The following is a 16,210-nucleotide window of genomic DNA, read 5'->3' as shown; positions in this document are numbered from 1 at the left end:
GCAGCCCGGCTCCGCCCCGCCGTCCGCAGGCCCGAGCACCGCCGCTCCGCCGCCCGGGCCACTCTCGGGTCGCTGGCGCGCGGCTCCCCGCGCTTTCTTCTCCGGCGGTCCCTCGCTCCGCGGACCCCACCCGCGTGCGGGGCCGCCTTCCCACGGCACGGCCGCCGGAGCAGGCCGCGTCGAGCCGCCCGGAACGGGCCGCGGAGGGGCCGGGCGGCGGCAGGAGCGGGGCCCGCCCCCGGCACCACATGATGCCGCTCCTCCTTCCTGCCGTCCCGCCGAGAAAAGGGAACTGGGCGCGGAGCAGAGGAAGCGGCCCGCTCCGGCTCCTGCTCCCGCTCCCGCGCCGGCGCCGCCCTTTTCCTCCGCGCGGGGCCGGGCCGGGAGCGCCGCGGGCCATGGCCGGGCTGCGAACGCTGCTGCTGCTGGGCTGCGCGCTGACCGCCGCCCGTGCCTTCAACTTGGACGCCGAGCGGCCGGCCGTGTACTCGGGCGCCGAGGGCAGCTATTTCGGCTTCGCCGTGGACTTCTTCGCTCCCGATCCCTCCTCGTAAGTGAGCGGTCCCTCGGCCCCACGGTCTCGGAGCGGGTCTGGAGCGCATCTTCGCGCGGCTCCGCTGCCCAGCAGCCGTCCCGTCTGCGCTCGCCTGTGTCGCGACGTCTCCTCTGTCTTAATCCCCCGGAGCGCGTTATTAAAAGCAAATATGTTCTATTTGCGTTCCTCCCTTTATTTTAAGGCGGCATCTGCGGCTGCCGAGCGGCCGGCAGCGGCGCGGGGCGGGCTCGTTCCTTTCTTCTCCCGTTGGAATCGCCCTTTTGCCTTTTCGCGTTTCTTTGATGGTAACTGTTGAGTCCCGGGTGGGTGAGCGTAGTCTGGGGCTTTGTTTGCAACTTGAAACGCGAACGTCTTAGCCTGAGAGACTTTCTCCGTGTCTTTGAGAGAAGCCTTTCCCCGCGACTTTAGCTATGGGTAGAAGTTACTTTGTATCTGGTCGGCTTCCCCTGCTGCCTTTTAGATCAAACTTCTTAGTGAAACCGAGTCGCTCCGCAGCTTTTACAGCAGCCGGCCCGGCGCAGTCAGATGGGTGCCCTGGGAAGCAGGCCGGGACGCTCCGTGCGCGGGGTCCGCGATGCCTCCGGCCGCAGGCAGCGGTGCCGCGGATCTCTGAGCTGCGGGAGGGGATGCTCGGCCGTGCTGAGCCTGGGTGGCTGTGGTGGGCGCTTGGTGGGGGCTGAGTCCCGCACACCTGGCAGGAGTGAGTCCCGTTACACGCTGCTCTGAACCTGTGCTTAGAACCTCTTCGGTACAGGACGGAGGTAAAAAGCAGCTGAGTTCGAGTAATTCAAGTTCAATTAAGCTGTTTGGATCACCTAGTGGTACGGCAGAGTTAATAGCTCTCAAAAGCTCAAGCTGTTGTTTTTTAGCTGCAGGCAGCAGTGTGAAGCACGTTGAGGAGTCTTGTATGAAAAACGTAGTCCGTGAGTTGGTGGCAGTCTTTTATCCGGGTGCTTTTTGTTTTCTGACTCAGGATGTAAGTGCAGTTCCAAGTGGCTGAAGGTGCGACTTACAAAGTAAAAGAGGCCTTGCATACACAGAAGCACTAATTTTTGTAGTCTGTCGTTCCCATGTATGAGTGTATTTGAAAACCTGATGGCCTTTATCAGCACGTGGCAAAGCACTGGAAAGAGAGGATTCCTCTAAGCACAGCTATGGAAACCTGACTGCAGAGGCTGCGAATGCGTTCCCAGTGTTGTTTGCAGCATTATGTTGGGGTGGCTGGTGCCCTGTGTAGGGGATGGGTAGTGCCACAGCACAGCTGGTGTATGCTTATGGATATAGAAATCTGCATCAGTTGCTGTCTTTACCAAAGTATGTGGAGTACAGTCTTCTTTGTGGATGGTCACTGGTCTTATAATTTGCCAATAGTGTTACAAATTGCTCAAGTCTACTGGCTTGGTTTCTGATTATAGAAATTTTTTTTTTTTTTTTTGCTTTGGGAAAAGAGGTGACTGAATCTTTATGGAGTTCCACTGCAAGTCTTTAATTGGTGACCACCTTAATATATCCCATCATGGTGATTGTGTTATGAAAGAAAGGTTAAAATGAGTGTGACTTATTTTTTTTAAAGCAAATGTTTAGTTTGGAGGGCTTCTCAAAACTAATGAACTAAGAGTGAAGAGGGAGGCAAGTTACCACTTGTTTAATAGATTGTATTTATAATAATTAATGTATTTCTTCACTTGGCATTAGGAACGTTTATTTTTAGACCTTTCTGTTATGCCCAGACAGAACATTTAAGTCCATTAAAGCATCTCAAATACTTTCTCTTGAAAACTAGTCTGTGAATGCCATTAGGGGAACCAATGGATTGTGGGAAGTCTGGCTTTTCTACCAAGTCCTTACCAGGGAATTTTGAAGGTTCTGCAAATTAAGTGGAGTTGAAAAATAATGTCATTTGTTGGTATTCATATGAGTTGAGCTTTGGTAAGGTTCTATGTGTTTATACCTGGATTTCATGTATTTAGAAGAAAAAACATAGCTCAGAACTAAAAAGAGGATAACAATCACAACCAGAACAAGTCTGCCAAAGTTTGGATCTATCTACTAGGAGACTTACTCTCCAACCAGCTTATTTGGCTATGCCTATTTCAAAACCAGCTGCCCTACCTGATACGAGATAACATTGCCTGCGAGTGGAAGACTTCTCTCTTTGACAGTCTAAATGAAAGCAGTGCAACAGAAGCAGATTCTGATAAAAGGAAGCATTTAGTTCCACGTCTTTGCTTCTTCTGTATGTCACTGCCTCTGCTTCAAATGGACTTCCTAAGAAAAGTGCTGATGAGTCGCGTGTCTGAGAGCTGTGAGAGTTCCTGGGAGAACTTAATAGCCTTGTTTGGTCTGGCTTTGCATTCCATCTGTTTCTTACTCTGCAGCTTCTGCATTTTAACACTTGCACGATCCCAGTGCCATAGCAGTTCCTGCTCAGAGTGGACCTCACTTACATAAGCAGGCATTTGTACAGTGACCCATCTTAATAAGAAAATGATTATTTTGTAATGAATTTCAGTGGGGATTCATAAATGCGCAGGTCTGTGGCTGTCAGTGACTTGGGTGCTTGGTGATTGCGTTTAGCAGAGGGTTGGCTGATGCTGGGCTGACTCACTGCTCACTGCCTCCTGAGCGCTGCTGTTCTGTGTGTACATCACTGAATGCTGACCAACTTCCGTGAATTACTCTTACATACAGCATTACCTAGAAATGATGCCAGGCAATTTCTTTGTTAAATTACAGAAATACGCGGCTACTTCTTCTGTGGTGTCAATGCAGATTTTTCTGAAAGGGGGATAAAAGAATATAAGAGGTGTTTATGTCATTGAAATATCCCTTCAAGCAAGTCAGATTATGTCATTCTTTATCTTCTTTCGTCTCTTAAGTCAAAATTAGTTTGCCTGCTTTCGCTTGCGGAAAGGAGGGAGCCAAGCCCGGTATCAATTCCTCTGACACCTGAAGTAGTTTTGGCTTTAAACTTAATGCAAAAGCTTTATCCATTCAAATCTATGAACTGTTAGCATGTCATGAAGTAGCAGTGTCTGTGCCTGAAGTTTTGAGACTTTTATTTCTTCAATTTACTGCAGGATATTTCTTCTGGTGGGAGCTCCAAAAGCAAACACCTCCCAGCACAACGTGGTAGAAGGGGGGCAGGTGCTGCAATGTAACTGGAATTCCAACAGGAACTGCCAGCCCATCATCTTCGACTCCACAGGTAATGTGCGGTTTGCTGCAGGGGAAGGGGGCTCTGCCGTGTTCCTGGGTGTACAGGGATTGCTATTATCCTTATTTCATAGCAGAGTAGGTGGTGTATGAGGAAATACTCAAAGCTTAGTCTGAAACTGGGAATATAAGCTTTAGACTGTGGAAAAAACACCTTTTCTTACTTTTCTTCTTGGGTGTAGCTTTGTAACGTGTGACATTCCTAATAAGAGTTCTCAGGATGCCTCAGGTCAGAGGCATTGCTTACCCATCTCTGAAGTGTATCAGAGCTGAGCAGCAGCAACGCTGACATAAAACATCTCACTCAGCCCTCATGCTCTAGTACACACACTGATTGCCACAAACTGTGGCAGGTCATGTGAGAATGCACCGCAAGTGCTTTTCTGCTTGTGCCATTCAGTGCTGAGTCCTGTTTTCAGCAGCCTGTTTCAGGCCAGTGGAAAAACCTGTGTGTGTCCTGGGAATGCATTAGCAAGACCTGCCTGGTATGGAGGAGGAAACACCTGTGCTTTGAAGTCTGGTAGGGTATAATTCATTTTAGCCTTCGCTGCTGTGACTTGTCAGTCCAAAAGCAGTAAAGTTTATTCAGCTTTTGTAGATCAGGTACAATTGCACTGAGGAGACTTTTTGCTCAATCCCATTGTCAAGATATAGCACAGAATGCTGGTGATGTTGGGAGTTCTCAGATGTGTTTATGTATATTTCTGAAAACTGACATGTTATCAGCTTCTTGCACGTAAAATGCACAAACAGAAGAGATGCAAATAGTGATGCACGCAAAATGCAAGCTGGTATCTGTCTGCAGCTGCCTACAGAAAGCTTTCTTTCAGATGACTAAGAAATTTTTTTTTTTTTTTAAAGAATAATGTGTCTCAAATCTATCTCTAAATAATATTCTCCAGTAATATAATAGCTGAAGTGCATCTCTTAGGGAAAGATGAGTCTCTTGGGTTAGGTTCCAGATGCGTCCTCAAATGAGAACTGCTGTGGACTCACCCATAAGCCAGGCACAATAAACAGATACAAAGGCCTCACTGCTTTGCTTGATGGCTGTGCTTAAGATATATGCTACTGAGCAAATGAGCAGCATTTTGCATATAATCTACCATTTAGGTAATGGACAAGGTAATCGTTTGAGTTGTAGCAGTAGAACAAGCAGGTCATAGTGGCTTAAGAGGATTCATGACAGGCATGTTTTAACTCATTCCAGCCTTGTGGCAGTGAAGTGGGAAATAATGCATTTGTCGATTATTCTCTGGGTGAAAAGGGCAATTGTATTTCAGTGTAATAAAATAATCAATGCTCTGAAACAAAATTGTCTTTTTCTTTGTCTGTAACACAATGGTTGATTTCCTACATTAGAATGACAAAATCTAATGCCAGCACAGTGCAGTCCTTCACTCTTGCTTGCCTGTAACTCACAGTGTAGCACTGGGAGTCAGGGGAGGCTTATGATGCTACTCACAGGAAAGAAAAAAGCAGCTGAAGATATGTGACCATTAATGTACAGTACTGATGGGAAGGGGTTTTTTATATAGCTAAATGCAGTCTCTGCAAGGATTCAAGCTTATCCATCACTCCTTCAATATTTGTGTATTGTGGTTTGTAATTGCAGCGGCATTGCTTAGCTCTGGAAACACAAAGCAGATCTATTTTAGATTATTTAGCTGTTTTGTTAATAGGGAAAGTAGCACACCTTCTGTGTAATTCATTAGCTGGGTTTCTTCAGAGTTCTCTAATTGCTTACAGCTAGTGACAAACCTGCCCTTTGAAAATAACGCGGGTGTTCGTATACGTGGCTTTCTCTGCATCTCTGTCCTCCTGTCTGTGGCTGCACAAGGTCTGCACAAGGACTGGCATGATCAGAACTGCCCGCTGTAGGGCATGGCCCTGCTCGTGCCTCCTGGCCCCTGTGCCAGATGGCACAGCCAGCAGGCCTGGGCCAGACCGAGTCACCGCATCACATGCACAGCGTGATAGAAGAGGCCATGTCCCTGTGCTAGCAGTGCAGCCCAGCAAAGAGCAAGTCATATTCTGTGTGAGGTTTTCTATGCCCACTGACCTTCAGGTTGTATCACATGTAGTGGATGATAGAGGTAAAGCAAGGGAGGAGCTTTTTTCCCCTCCTCATTTTCTTTTCCTTGTAAATTTGTACCTTATTTTTATTTGTACTTTATTAATATTTACCTCAAGCTGTGATATCTTTTTTCTTCTGCGTCTGTACGAAGGCTACACTGAGCTCAGTTGCATATCAGTGCTTGAATAGAAATGGGTTTTATTTTCTGTCACTTGCTTTTGGTGATATGGTTCTTAGCACAGCAGTTTGGACACTTACAGCTGTTGCATTTGTCCTATGGTATGTAGCTGTAGCAAGAGGGTACTGCATCTTTGATATTGATCTCTGAAGGATTTCTTCAAGTGCTTGCTTTCTGCTAGTTGTGCTGGTCACTCACCCTCAGCTCCTCTGGGGAAGAGCAGTAACTAGTTGAGCTGATGCTTAGTCAGCTAAGTCCCTACTCCTGCAGTCTTGCTTGTTTTCCTCCTTCCTGTGCATAACTACTTTTAGGGGAGATAGCTGGGTGCCTCACAGGAGGAGTCCATTCATGGAGCTTATCTATTTTTCATGCTGAAAATGAGTCAATATACATATATGTATGTTTTCATCTGAATATGTAACAGAAAATTCCTTGTTAAAAACATATTATGATTTTTAAGCTGCTGGGCAGAATAAGTTCTTCTTTTGCTGTTGTATGTAGGATGTTTTCTCACTTAAAGGAGCGATAGAGTTGTGAAGGGGATGGAGGATCTCCTTTGCCTAGGTGTCCCAGAACTCCCTGCACGGTGAGAGTATGTTTTACATGTGTGCCTGTGTGCGTGTGTTTCTGTGTGCACATTACAATAATTGCTTTTGACATTCTGGTATACATGGTGGCTTTGGAAGGCAAAATATTTATGTCACACATTAACACTTCCCAAATGTAAAGATGCTTCGCTGTGGGGCTTCTGAGAGTTTTAGCACTGACATCAGTTGGCTTTGATTTAACGTCGTTATGACTATGTGAAAATTGCATAACAAATGTGTGGTAGAACATGCCCCCAGATTCGAGGTACATATGGCTGTGCTTCATGTGTTTTTGTGTACGTAGCCACAATGTTGGAATACTTTTTTTCCTCTTTGGAAGGGCAATATTATTGGACAAACATTTCAGGCGGATTTTTTACACTTAGAAGTAAAATTAAAAAGAAACCAACCACTCAGGCAAGCTTCCTCACACGTACGAGTTTGTTCATCTGATGGAAAACTGAAATATGATTCAGTGCCTGTGTCTCTAACAGGTTATCCTGCTGCTAGAAATAGACCTTGCTAAAAAGTGTTGAATAAGAACTGAACTTCTTTGCCTGGTTCCGGTTTTTCTTGCTGATTCAGTAGCTAAACATGCCACTGTCACAAAACTGAAGTTTCTTGTCATTGTGTTCTTCTGTATATCGACTTCTTATTGCATTTACCACAGTTTCATCACAAATTCAATTGAACTGTTATGTCAAGTAATTGTTTTTTTTTTTTTTTCCTTCTGTCTTTGTCATCTTTCAGAGTTTCAATGTGTAGGAGATTGTATTTCTTCAGAATGAGCAGCTGGTAGAAACTTATATTAAGGTAGCATATAATTCAAAGTTGCCAGTTTTGTCTAACAAATGATATTATCAGATCATTTTCTTTGCTAGGTGTTACATATTTTACACTCACGTTTCACATTTGTTATTTGGTTGGTGAGTTTTTTTTTTAATTATTTCTTTTAATTTGTATTTTATTCCTATTTAGCTGAGGCATTTTTAGTATGATGAATTTTGCAGGGCGTGTGAGTTCTAGTGCTAATTCTCTACAGAACTGACTGGAGAGGTGGTTCCTCTCTTTTAAGTTTGGTTTTGTCTTTTTACTTAGCAGCTCTTCTCAGGAAAATGCATGTTCCTGGTGGGTTCACTGTAAAAGGAATGCACTTAATATAACAGTCCTCTTTTCTATCACTGACCAGTTCTGAGAAGTCCAAACCCACTTGTTTTAAAGATGCACCTCTCTGCCTTCCCACAGTCTTGGTTGGGGCTTTGGCCAAGCTGGACTGGTGGGAGGCATCCGTGCTCATGGTAGGAGGTTGGAACTGGGGTCTTTAGGGTCCCCTTCTACCCACACTGTTCTGTGATTATTTGTCAAAGGATTTTAGAGAGTGGGTGCATTCTGAATTTTTGTTCTGACAAAAGAATTCTTCAGAGACCCATGTAACCAGCTGGAATTAATGGAACTGTACACGTGTGAGCAATATGTAGCAAATTAATGTAAACCAAATGAGTTTCCTATGTACTTACTATCCAAAAGGAAACAGTTGTCTTCATAATTTTATTTTATTTCTGTCTTGGAGCCCTAGCTCTGTATCTGTCAAGAATATTGGGAACTGATTTGGTAGAAGTAGCACTTCTTCATACTCCCATGTCTTTTAATAAAATTCTAACAAAATAGTTTTGTGATGATGTTAAGTTTTTGATCATAGCTATAACTGGGAGATGTACTGGCTCCAGAACAGGATGCTTGAAAGTGCAGCTCGTTATGGCAGCATAAAGAAGAAGTGCGGTGCTCAGACTGTTTCAAGAGCTTCAGCGTAGAATAATCTGATGAAATGCAGAAATGCAGACAGTTCCACAAACTGTTACGAAGGAAAATATGCTCATCAAGCAACTTTGAACCTCTATGCTAATGAGTTACAGATTTCTTGAACAGATTTTGTTTTTAGTACAGACAGCACTGGCTGCTCAGATAATGCATTGTTGTGCTCTTCTGATATGCTTGGCATAACAGATTGATGCAATGCTTAATTTTCATTCCTTCTTTTGGTGGAAAGTTTTTCCTATTGTTGTGTTAAATCTCAAAATGCAAGATTAGGGAGTCTTACAGAAATGGTTGAATGCTTAAAACAAAGAGCATCTCCAGTGCTGAAGTCCTGTTCAGCTCTGTGTGGTGTGTTCTTACTACTTTGGAGAAATAACTTCAAGTAGCCTCTGCCCGCCCACAGTTTTGCCCTTGGACAGTTGTTTTGTTCTTCTTCTCTACAGCTTTCCATGTTTTTGACACACCGGAGTTGTTTCAAATGAATGACTTAGTCTTAATTATTTTTGGATGAAATTCTCTGAAAACTGTTTATTTTGACCAATGCTAAAAGATGGGGGGAAAAAAGCTTTTGAGAAGGAAAATTAGAGTAAAACCTCCCGATTCTTCCTTATGTTCCCAACTTGTGTGTTGTTTTGTTTTGTTCTTTTTGTTCATTCTGTTTCTTTCCATTCCCAAGTGGGTGATTGTAGACAATTGGAGTCTTTGTGCGCAAGCTTAAACCACCAGTTTGGCATAGCTGTATCTATCTGTGACCTATTTAGTTTGAAGTGGATATCTTAACTGCCTGGTGCAGCTTTATTCTGTAGCATTGCACAGTTTAAGATCTGCTGATGTAGGGAAGTTATGAGTTGCGTGGGTGTCATGAGCTTGTATTTTGAGGTTTTGTTCATCTGCACAAATGAGTCAGTTATTCACAACAACTTCTTTTCCACCTGTGGAATGAGTGGGAAAGAATAAAGAACTAGGGGATAGGTAAGTATCCTGTGGAAATAGCATGCCTTTGCAAATACTTTTCATTTTTAGGAGATTGGTTCAGTGGGATTAAGGTGCACTTTGTGCAGGGATTTCACTATTGATTTCGTCAAGAGCAAACCAATAAATCTTGTGAAGACCATTCATTTGTAGTAGAATGGACTGATTTTATCTTGCTGCATCTATGATTACATCAGTCTCATTGAAGTTCAGTTGTTATCCTTATCATGTGCTGGGATGACTAAAGTCAGCCTTGGGCTTTGAGTACCTCTGTGAATACAAAAGAGGGAGGTAGAATGTATAAAACCTCCTCCGCTGGTTATTACAGCTGAGGGTGGAAAAATGCTCATGCTTTCATGATTAGGTAGAGTCCTGTATGAATGCTGTTGGCTGTGTGTTTGGGTAGCTGGATCCCAACTGTATGACAAGCTGGGAAAAAAAAAAAAAAAAAAAAAAGGCTCTTAGTTATAGTAGGCAAAGGAAAAGATCCAGTTGTTCCAGCTCCACCCAGAGAGAGAAACAGGATTCATAGCTCAGGAGAGGGAAGGGGAGTAGTGGGAATCTCTGTGTTCCTCTGTATCCTCAGCCGGTATCAAAGCACTGTTGCAAAACCCTGTGAGTCATCAGCTGCCTCACAGCACCAGGACTTTCAGGTGAAGTTAAACTTGGACTTGCTCCTTCTTGCCTGTAACTAGGGGTGAAATGTCTGAGGTTTTAGATGTCAGATAGCTAGCTTTCTGCTGTGTCAAATTCTGGCTTATGATAATAGTACGCTGGTATGTTTTATAAGGTTTTTCTTCTAGCTAGCTATATTGTGTTTCCTTTTACCTAGAACTGGCAACATCCTTTACTTTGGGTTTGTTACAAAGAAGTTTATTTTGACAGAAAAATCACAGAATCAAAATGGTGAATTGGGTGGCTATTTGAGGTTTACAACTTCGTGAGTGCTTATAGCATGCTGATACTGAGCCAGGCTTCTTCAGTTCACTGCTTCTTGTCTCATGGTTGTCTCAGTTCAGACTGGCACTCCAGAGCAAGAGTAAATGGATGAGTGCAGTTCTGTCATTACTATACAAAAACCAGAGAGTTAGAGACAGCTCCTGTCACTTTATAGTAATATTTTTATAACTGGTAACTTTTGCATTGGGAAGTAGAAGGCAGCAGCTATCCAAAGCTGATAGCCAAAAGCAAATCAGCTTTGAAAAAGCTTTCAATCTTTTTATTTTCATTTGGAAGATGATTTAGGCTATTAATTCTAGTTAGCATCCCTTCACGTTGTTTTTCACAAATTGTAATTACATGTATTGAAGTTCACAATTTTGCATCTTATGTCATCTAGTGAAGTGATGATGCTCCTCTGTCCAGGAGCACCCATGTGTGGAATTTTCCTGACCTTGACCATCACTGCCATCTCACACCCCCTCCCCAAGGAGGGAATCTTATGAGACAAAGCACTGTTGGCTTGCCATGGCAACCTTTTATCCATACTGAAAAAGACATGTGAAATCATCGTATGATGTCTACTACAATGGGAAGAGCAAAGGGAAAAACCACAGCATAAGTTGTCTACTCAGATACAACCCTACAGTCAAATGACACAGTCTTGGAATTAATGAGCCATCATGGAGGAGTCCCTGGAATGGCTGTGTTTTAATCTTAAAAAATAGCTTTTGTAGAAGAAATTGGAAGTAAAAAAAAAAAGTCAGAATCCAATTTGTATTAGTTGGCATATTTGCTTGAATGCCTGGTTTACATTACACAGCACTGGTGTGAAGGCACTAATAAGGCTTTCTTCAGATACTCCAAAGGACATGAGAAATAGAAGCAAAACATCAGTGGCTATGACAACTGTCACAGCAGTAAAGGCAACTATGTTACATCAAAACACTGGCTTGGATTTATAAATCCCTGTATGTCTAAATCCTATCTGTATTAGTTTGCTTTGTTTAAAGCAGCTCCTGTTTTTAACAGAGGGAGGCTTTTTTCTCTGCTCTCTTCCCTCTCCCTTCTCTCCTCCCCACTGAAAACTTTTGCAATGATAAAACAATAACAAAACCAGGCCCTTGATTTCTACTAAAACACAAACATCTAAGTCCGTCTCAATGTCAGTTAGCTTCACAGTAAAGCTAATAAACCTTATTTAACTTTGATTTGCTCCAATGAAGACTCACGTGTTCTTTATGTTTGTTTTCCCCAGTCAAGAACAGAAACCCAAATGGTTTCTTATTCAAAGCAAGGGAATTTTTGATGGCAAGGTGTTTTCTGGATTTCCTCATACAATTAGTATTTCTTTGGGAAAACTAAAGCTGGGAGAAAGAATCATAATCTACTTCTCTGTGGTTTGCTTCCTATGGGGAATTTTTAAGGGAAGTGGGTGGACAAATAAAAGTAACTTTTCCTCTTTAAGGAGAGTTAAGAGTAGGCCTGTATTTTAACATTCACAGTTTATGTCAAAAGTCTGTGCCTCCAAATTATTTTTCATTTGATTTAGATTTTTTAATTTCACTTAATTTAGGTTTTTTTTCACTAGATTTTAGATTTTTGTGTTCTAACAAACTTAGACCCAGCCGAACATTCTTCTCTTTGGAAAGATTGCCTTCACCTAGTGAAGCACTGAATACAGGATAAACTCACTCTGAGGCATTTTATCCTTGAATCAGGTGTTTTACATTATGTGCATGGGCACTGCCATTAGCTAAGGTGTCTAATGGAGCAGTTTTTACTGTATGTGCTATGGATTTTTTTTTAGTTTTTCTTTTATATGAACTTCCAGGTTGTTTTTTTTTTTTATCTTTCAGAGATCACGATACTGGCTTCTGATGTCATGACACTTGAAACATAATTGACTTGGGGTTGTGCCAGCTTCTGACTGTATCTCAAAGCCTTGTTGCTCATCTTTCAGTTTTATTTTGATGACAGTTTTCTAATATTATCCTTAACGTAAAGCAGAATTATGGCCTTCTAAATACTGTAGAAAAAAATGCCTTCACTGAAAGCCTGAAGAGGAAGAGTTGTTTATTGCTGCCATCCTGGATGTTGCTTCTTCCTTGGTGTGGGCAGCCCTGGAGCTTCTGTAGCTCAGGAATACAATGGGAAAATGCAGAGAGCTGTTGTTCTGGCAGCATGTGCTGGATGAACAATTGCTTCCCCTCTTTCCAGTGCTATCACCATAGTCTGTGGATGGATGGCACCACTAAGCAATAATCTGTCTTTTTTATCACCTCATTATGTCTTAGCTGATGCATTCAACTGAAACTGGAGGGAAATAAATTCCTTTATGTGTACAGTAAAATCAGCTTGCTGATAATGCTCTATGGTGGCTTACCTGCTATTCTGACAAGGTCATTACTTCTACTTATTGTCTAGTGCTTGAAGCTTACTCTGGAAGTCTCTATATCCTCCACTTTTTTATAAGATTTAGGATAGAATTGCACTTTACAGTGTAAAACTGTTATACTACTTTCCACTGTAGTCATAAATAGGTAGTGCTGCATAAATATCAAGAGCAGACAAAGGCCTAAAACTCCATAAAGTAATTGTTCCCAACAAGATTTATATTCTTTAAAGCATAGTGCTTTGTTTGGCAAGTAAAACTGAGAGGTGGCTTTGTATTTGAGAGTAGCTAGACAAACAGAGGGTAGAAGCCAAATCTGTCTTTAGGCTGTGTAACCTTGGGTGTGGTGTTAGAATGAGAATAAACCCAGTTTAAACTCATAATGCTGCCAGAAAGGATTTAGATCCCAGTCCTGGCCCTGTATCCCTGCCTTCTCCCCAGGAGGTCAGCACTGCCTCCCTCTGCTTGCAGTTAGCAGGGTTTGGCCCTGATCTACCTGCTTTTTTTCTATAGGGCTCCTTCTGTGTATGTGGCCGGAAGGGAGTAGGGCTATGACAAAGGTTGGCAGCAGGAACGTATGGACAGCATCACATGGAAACTTGTACTCCTTCTGGGAGCAGCTGCATCCTTTAGCAAAACTGTCCATATTTTTTCATGAGTTAAAGGCGAGGAAAGAGTAAGATACAGCAAAACAGAGACTTTCTATGTGTGCTCAAGACATTTCGTATTTGAAAATAATTTGTGCAGTCTTTAGGTCTTTTTTTTGTGAGGAGGTGACATGCAGACCTTCAAACTACATTTGTTTGAGCATCTTGTGACAGTATACAGGGTACGTATATTTGTGCAGGTATGCTTAATCATCAGGCCCTCCCTGTCTAGAGCACCTTTTCAGTAAGAAAGTGAAGGAGGGGAGGACAGAAGGAAGTGTTTTCTCCTTTTCTCTTCATTTTCTCATTACCTTTGAAATTAGGAAAAAAAGAAAACACGACACAATAGTTCTCTGTGATGTTATGTGCTTGGCCCTGACTTATGCGTAGTTCTGATAATAGAGCAAAATGAGAGTAGTCCAGATCTTGGCTTGTTTTGGCCGATTGAAGATAAGAACTGCTCTTACTGTACTTTTCGTGGGATTTTCCTAATGGAAGTGACACAGTCTCTCAAGACAAAGCATGCCTTCTGAGGTGTCTGACTTGCAAGGAAGTTGTGATTCAAGTGGTCACAGGTCTCGAGCACTAGAACTTCTGATTCATAACAAGGTTGGGCTTGGGGTTCCCCTCCAGTCTGTGGAAGTGATGTAGGGCGGGTGAACTCTTGGACTCCTTGGCTTTTAGGCACTGCAAACCAACAATTTGGGCAACGTTTTAAAAAATAATAACAATTCAGAGTGTTACAATCATTTTCTCAAGAGGCTGGGAAAGTTTCTACTTTATCCATTGGAAGCACATAAGAAATATGAAACATTTTAAAGACTTCTTATATTCGTAACAGCGCAAAACACCATTCGGTAAGTTGCACCTACCAAACTTCTTCACTGAACAGAGCAAACTGAAATTATTCCTCTCTATGAGCAAATTCATTACCATTTTTATTACTGTCTGCCTCACAACTTGTAAGAATGCTGATTGCTGCCTTTGTGTGCTGCAGTCACATTCAGAGTAGACATGTTAACACTCAATAGAGTAGTAGATGGATTTCTGTCCTGACTCCAGCCAATGGGAAGATTAACGTAACTTTATCAGGATAATGTTTCTTCTAGAAGCACATTCTTAACTTAGGTTTGGCATTGATTCTTGACCAGTGCTGTAATCTGACTTGAAAATCAAATATCTGAAGTATGAGATATTTACTGTGTTCCTGTCAAAGATTCTCTAACTGTTGCGTGCTTACAATACTAAAAATAGCTGCATTTTGCCTAGATTGTAAAAATAAATATCAATAAGTCATTTTGAAATCTTATTTTGCTAGAAGGATGATGTCTTCCAGTGTTACTGTTTTCTGCTTTTTTCTGGGTGTGGCAAAATCAGTGACTTAACATATTAAATTTTTACTGTAACAGTTCACCATGAAATTATGCTTTTTCCTCATTTTCTTTGTAGGCAACAGAGATTTTGCTCCTGATGATCCACTGGAATTTAAGTCTCATCAGTGGTTTGGAGCATCTGTGAGATCCAAAAATGATAAAATTTTGGTAAGTTTTTGTTGCTTTTCAGATGCTTCAGTACTGCTGTATTGTAGTGGAAAAGATACAGAAGGATCTTAATGACTCAGAATTTAAGTAATACTTCACTAATCAGCTTGATCTGTCTTTTTCAGAGTTTTAAAGTATTCATAGACAAAGGTTGTAGCAATTTTCTCTGGCTTTGAGAAAAGTAGTAGAATTCATTTTCTGAAGTTAAAATGTGTTTTGAATTCTTAAAGAACTCCTCACAAATGTTGCTTGAAGAAAATATTATTTCTAAATTTCTGGCTTTAAGTCAGCTCTTTCTAAAAACATAAATATTTCAGCTCGAACAAAATCTCCAGTAGTCCATGGTGCATCTGTCAAAATGTCTTTGGTTTCTAATCTGTTAAAAAAATGAAAAATAAGGCAATTCCATAGTGTTAGTCCTTCTAGTCCGCACCTCCCAGCATTTTGAAAAGGAGTTTTTTTTCCTCACTGCTGTCGTCTTCCTTAGGCTTGTGCCCCATTGTATCACTGGAGAACTGAAACAAAACAAGAGCGAGAGCCTGTGGGAACTTGTTACCTGCTTACTGGATCCAAATCTGTGGAATATGCACCCTGCAGGTCAAGTAAGTGATTTGTTGTGCTTCTGTTAGGAATTTTTCTTGTTACATTCTGTGTATATCTGAAGAAAGAAGTTTTACAGGTATTTCCCCCTTATAGCAATTTGAAATAAACTAAACTACATTTATATATCTGGATTCTTCTCCAACTGATGATCAGGGTCCAGACCTTATTTCTCTACTGTAGGTCAGAGGAAAATCTTTGATTCAAATGTAATTGGAACCAGAAGATGCCAGACTTCTTATTGACCACTTCACTAGCAATGGCTTGAGAGTTGAAACTGAAGCCCTTTTTTCTTCCTCTCGAGATGTGGATGTTCCTCTGTAGCCAGTGCAGTAATCATAATAATATTTTACTTCATGCTCTTCACAGCTGTCTGATTGGCATAACATTAGGACAGCACATCTGGCACTTGACGACCATCTCTAGACATTTCTGAAGCTTAATTATTCATGCAGCTTAAAGAAAAAGCTCACTTGCACAAAATCATGCAGAGGAAGCTTCTGATTTCCATGAATGTGTATATACATGATGACACACTTTTAATTCCATTCATTGTTCAGTGCTGAGTCTTACTTTCCAAATGCTTTGCATCCTTACTGTGTAATTGAGTTGGTATACAGTTCAAAAGCTTATAACCCTATTTTTCTTTTTTCTTTTTTCTTTTTTCTTTTTTCTTTTTTCTTTTTT

At 41.9% G+C, this 16,210-nt stretch overlaps 1 protein-coding gene across 3 annotated transcripts in view; it reads left to right on the top strand.

Moving 5' to 3' along the window:
• The first annotated feature begins 398 nt into the window (after positions 1–398).
• ITGAV (integrin subunit alpha V) overlaps positions 399–16,210 on the top strand; it is a 42,869-nt gene continuing 27,057 nt past the window's right edge. For all 3 annotated transcript variants that reach the window (XM_042874664.1, XM_042874665.1, XM_042874663.1), the window contains exons 1-4: positions 399–550; positions 3,637–3,764; positions 14,832–14,923; positions 15,411–15,525. In XM_042874664.1, coding sequence (XP_042730598.1) covers positions 399–550; positions 3,637–3,764; positions 14,832–14,923; positions 15,411–15,525 — 487 coding nt within the window. The remainder of the gene's footprint in view (positions 551–3,636; positions 3,765–14,831; positions 14,924–15,410; positions 15,526–16,210) is intronic.

This window comes from Lagopus leucura, unplaced genomic scaffold, assembly GCF_019238085.1.
Source record: "Lagopus leucura isolate 7727_CA_CO unplaced genomic scaffold, USGS_WTPT01 Super-Scaffold_100012, whole genome shotgun sequence".
Classification (NCBI taxonomy): domain Eukaryota; kingdom Metazoa; phylum Chordata; class Aves; order Galliformes; family Phasianidae; genus Lagopus; species Lagopus leucura.
This window is presented reverse-complemented; position numbering and strand designations above follow the sequence as displayed.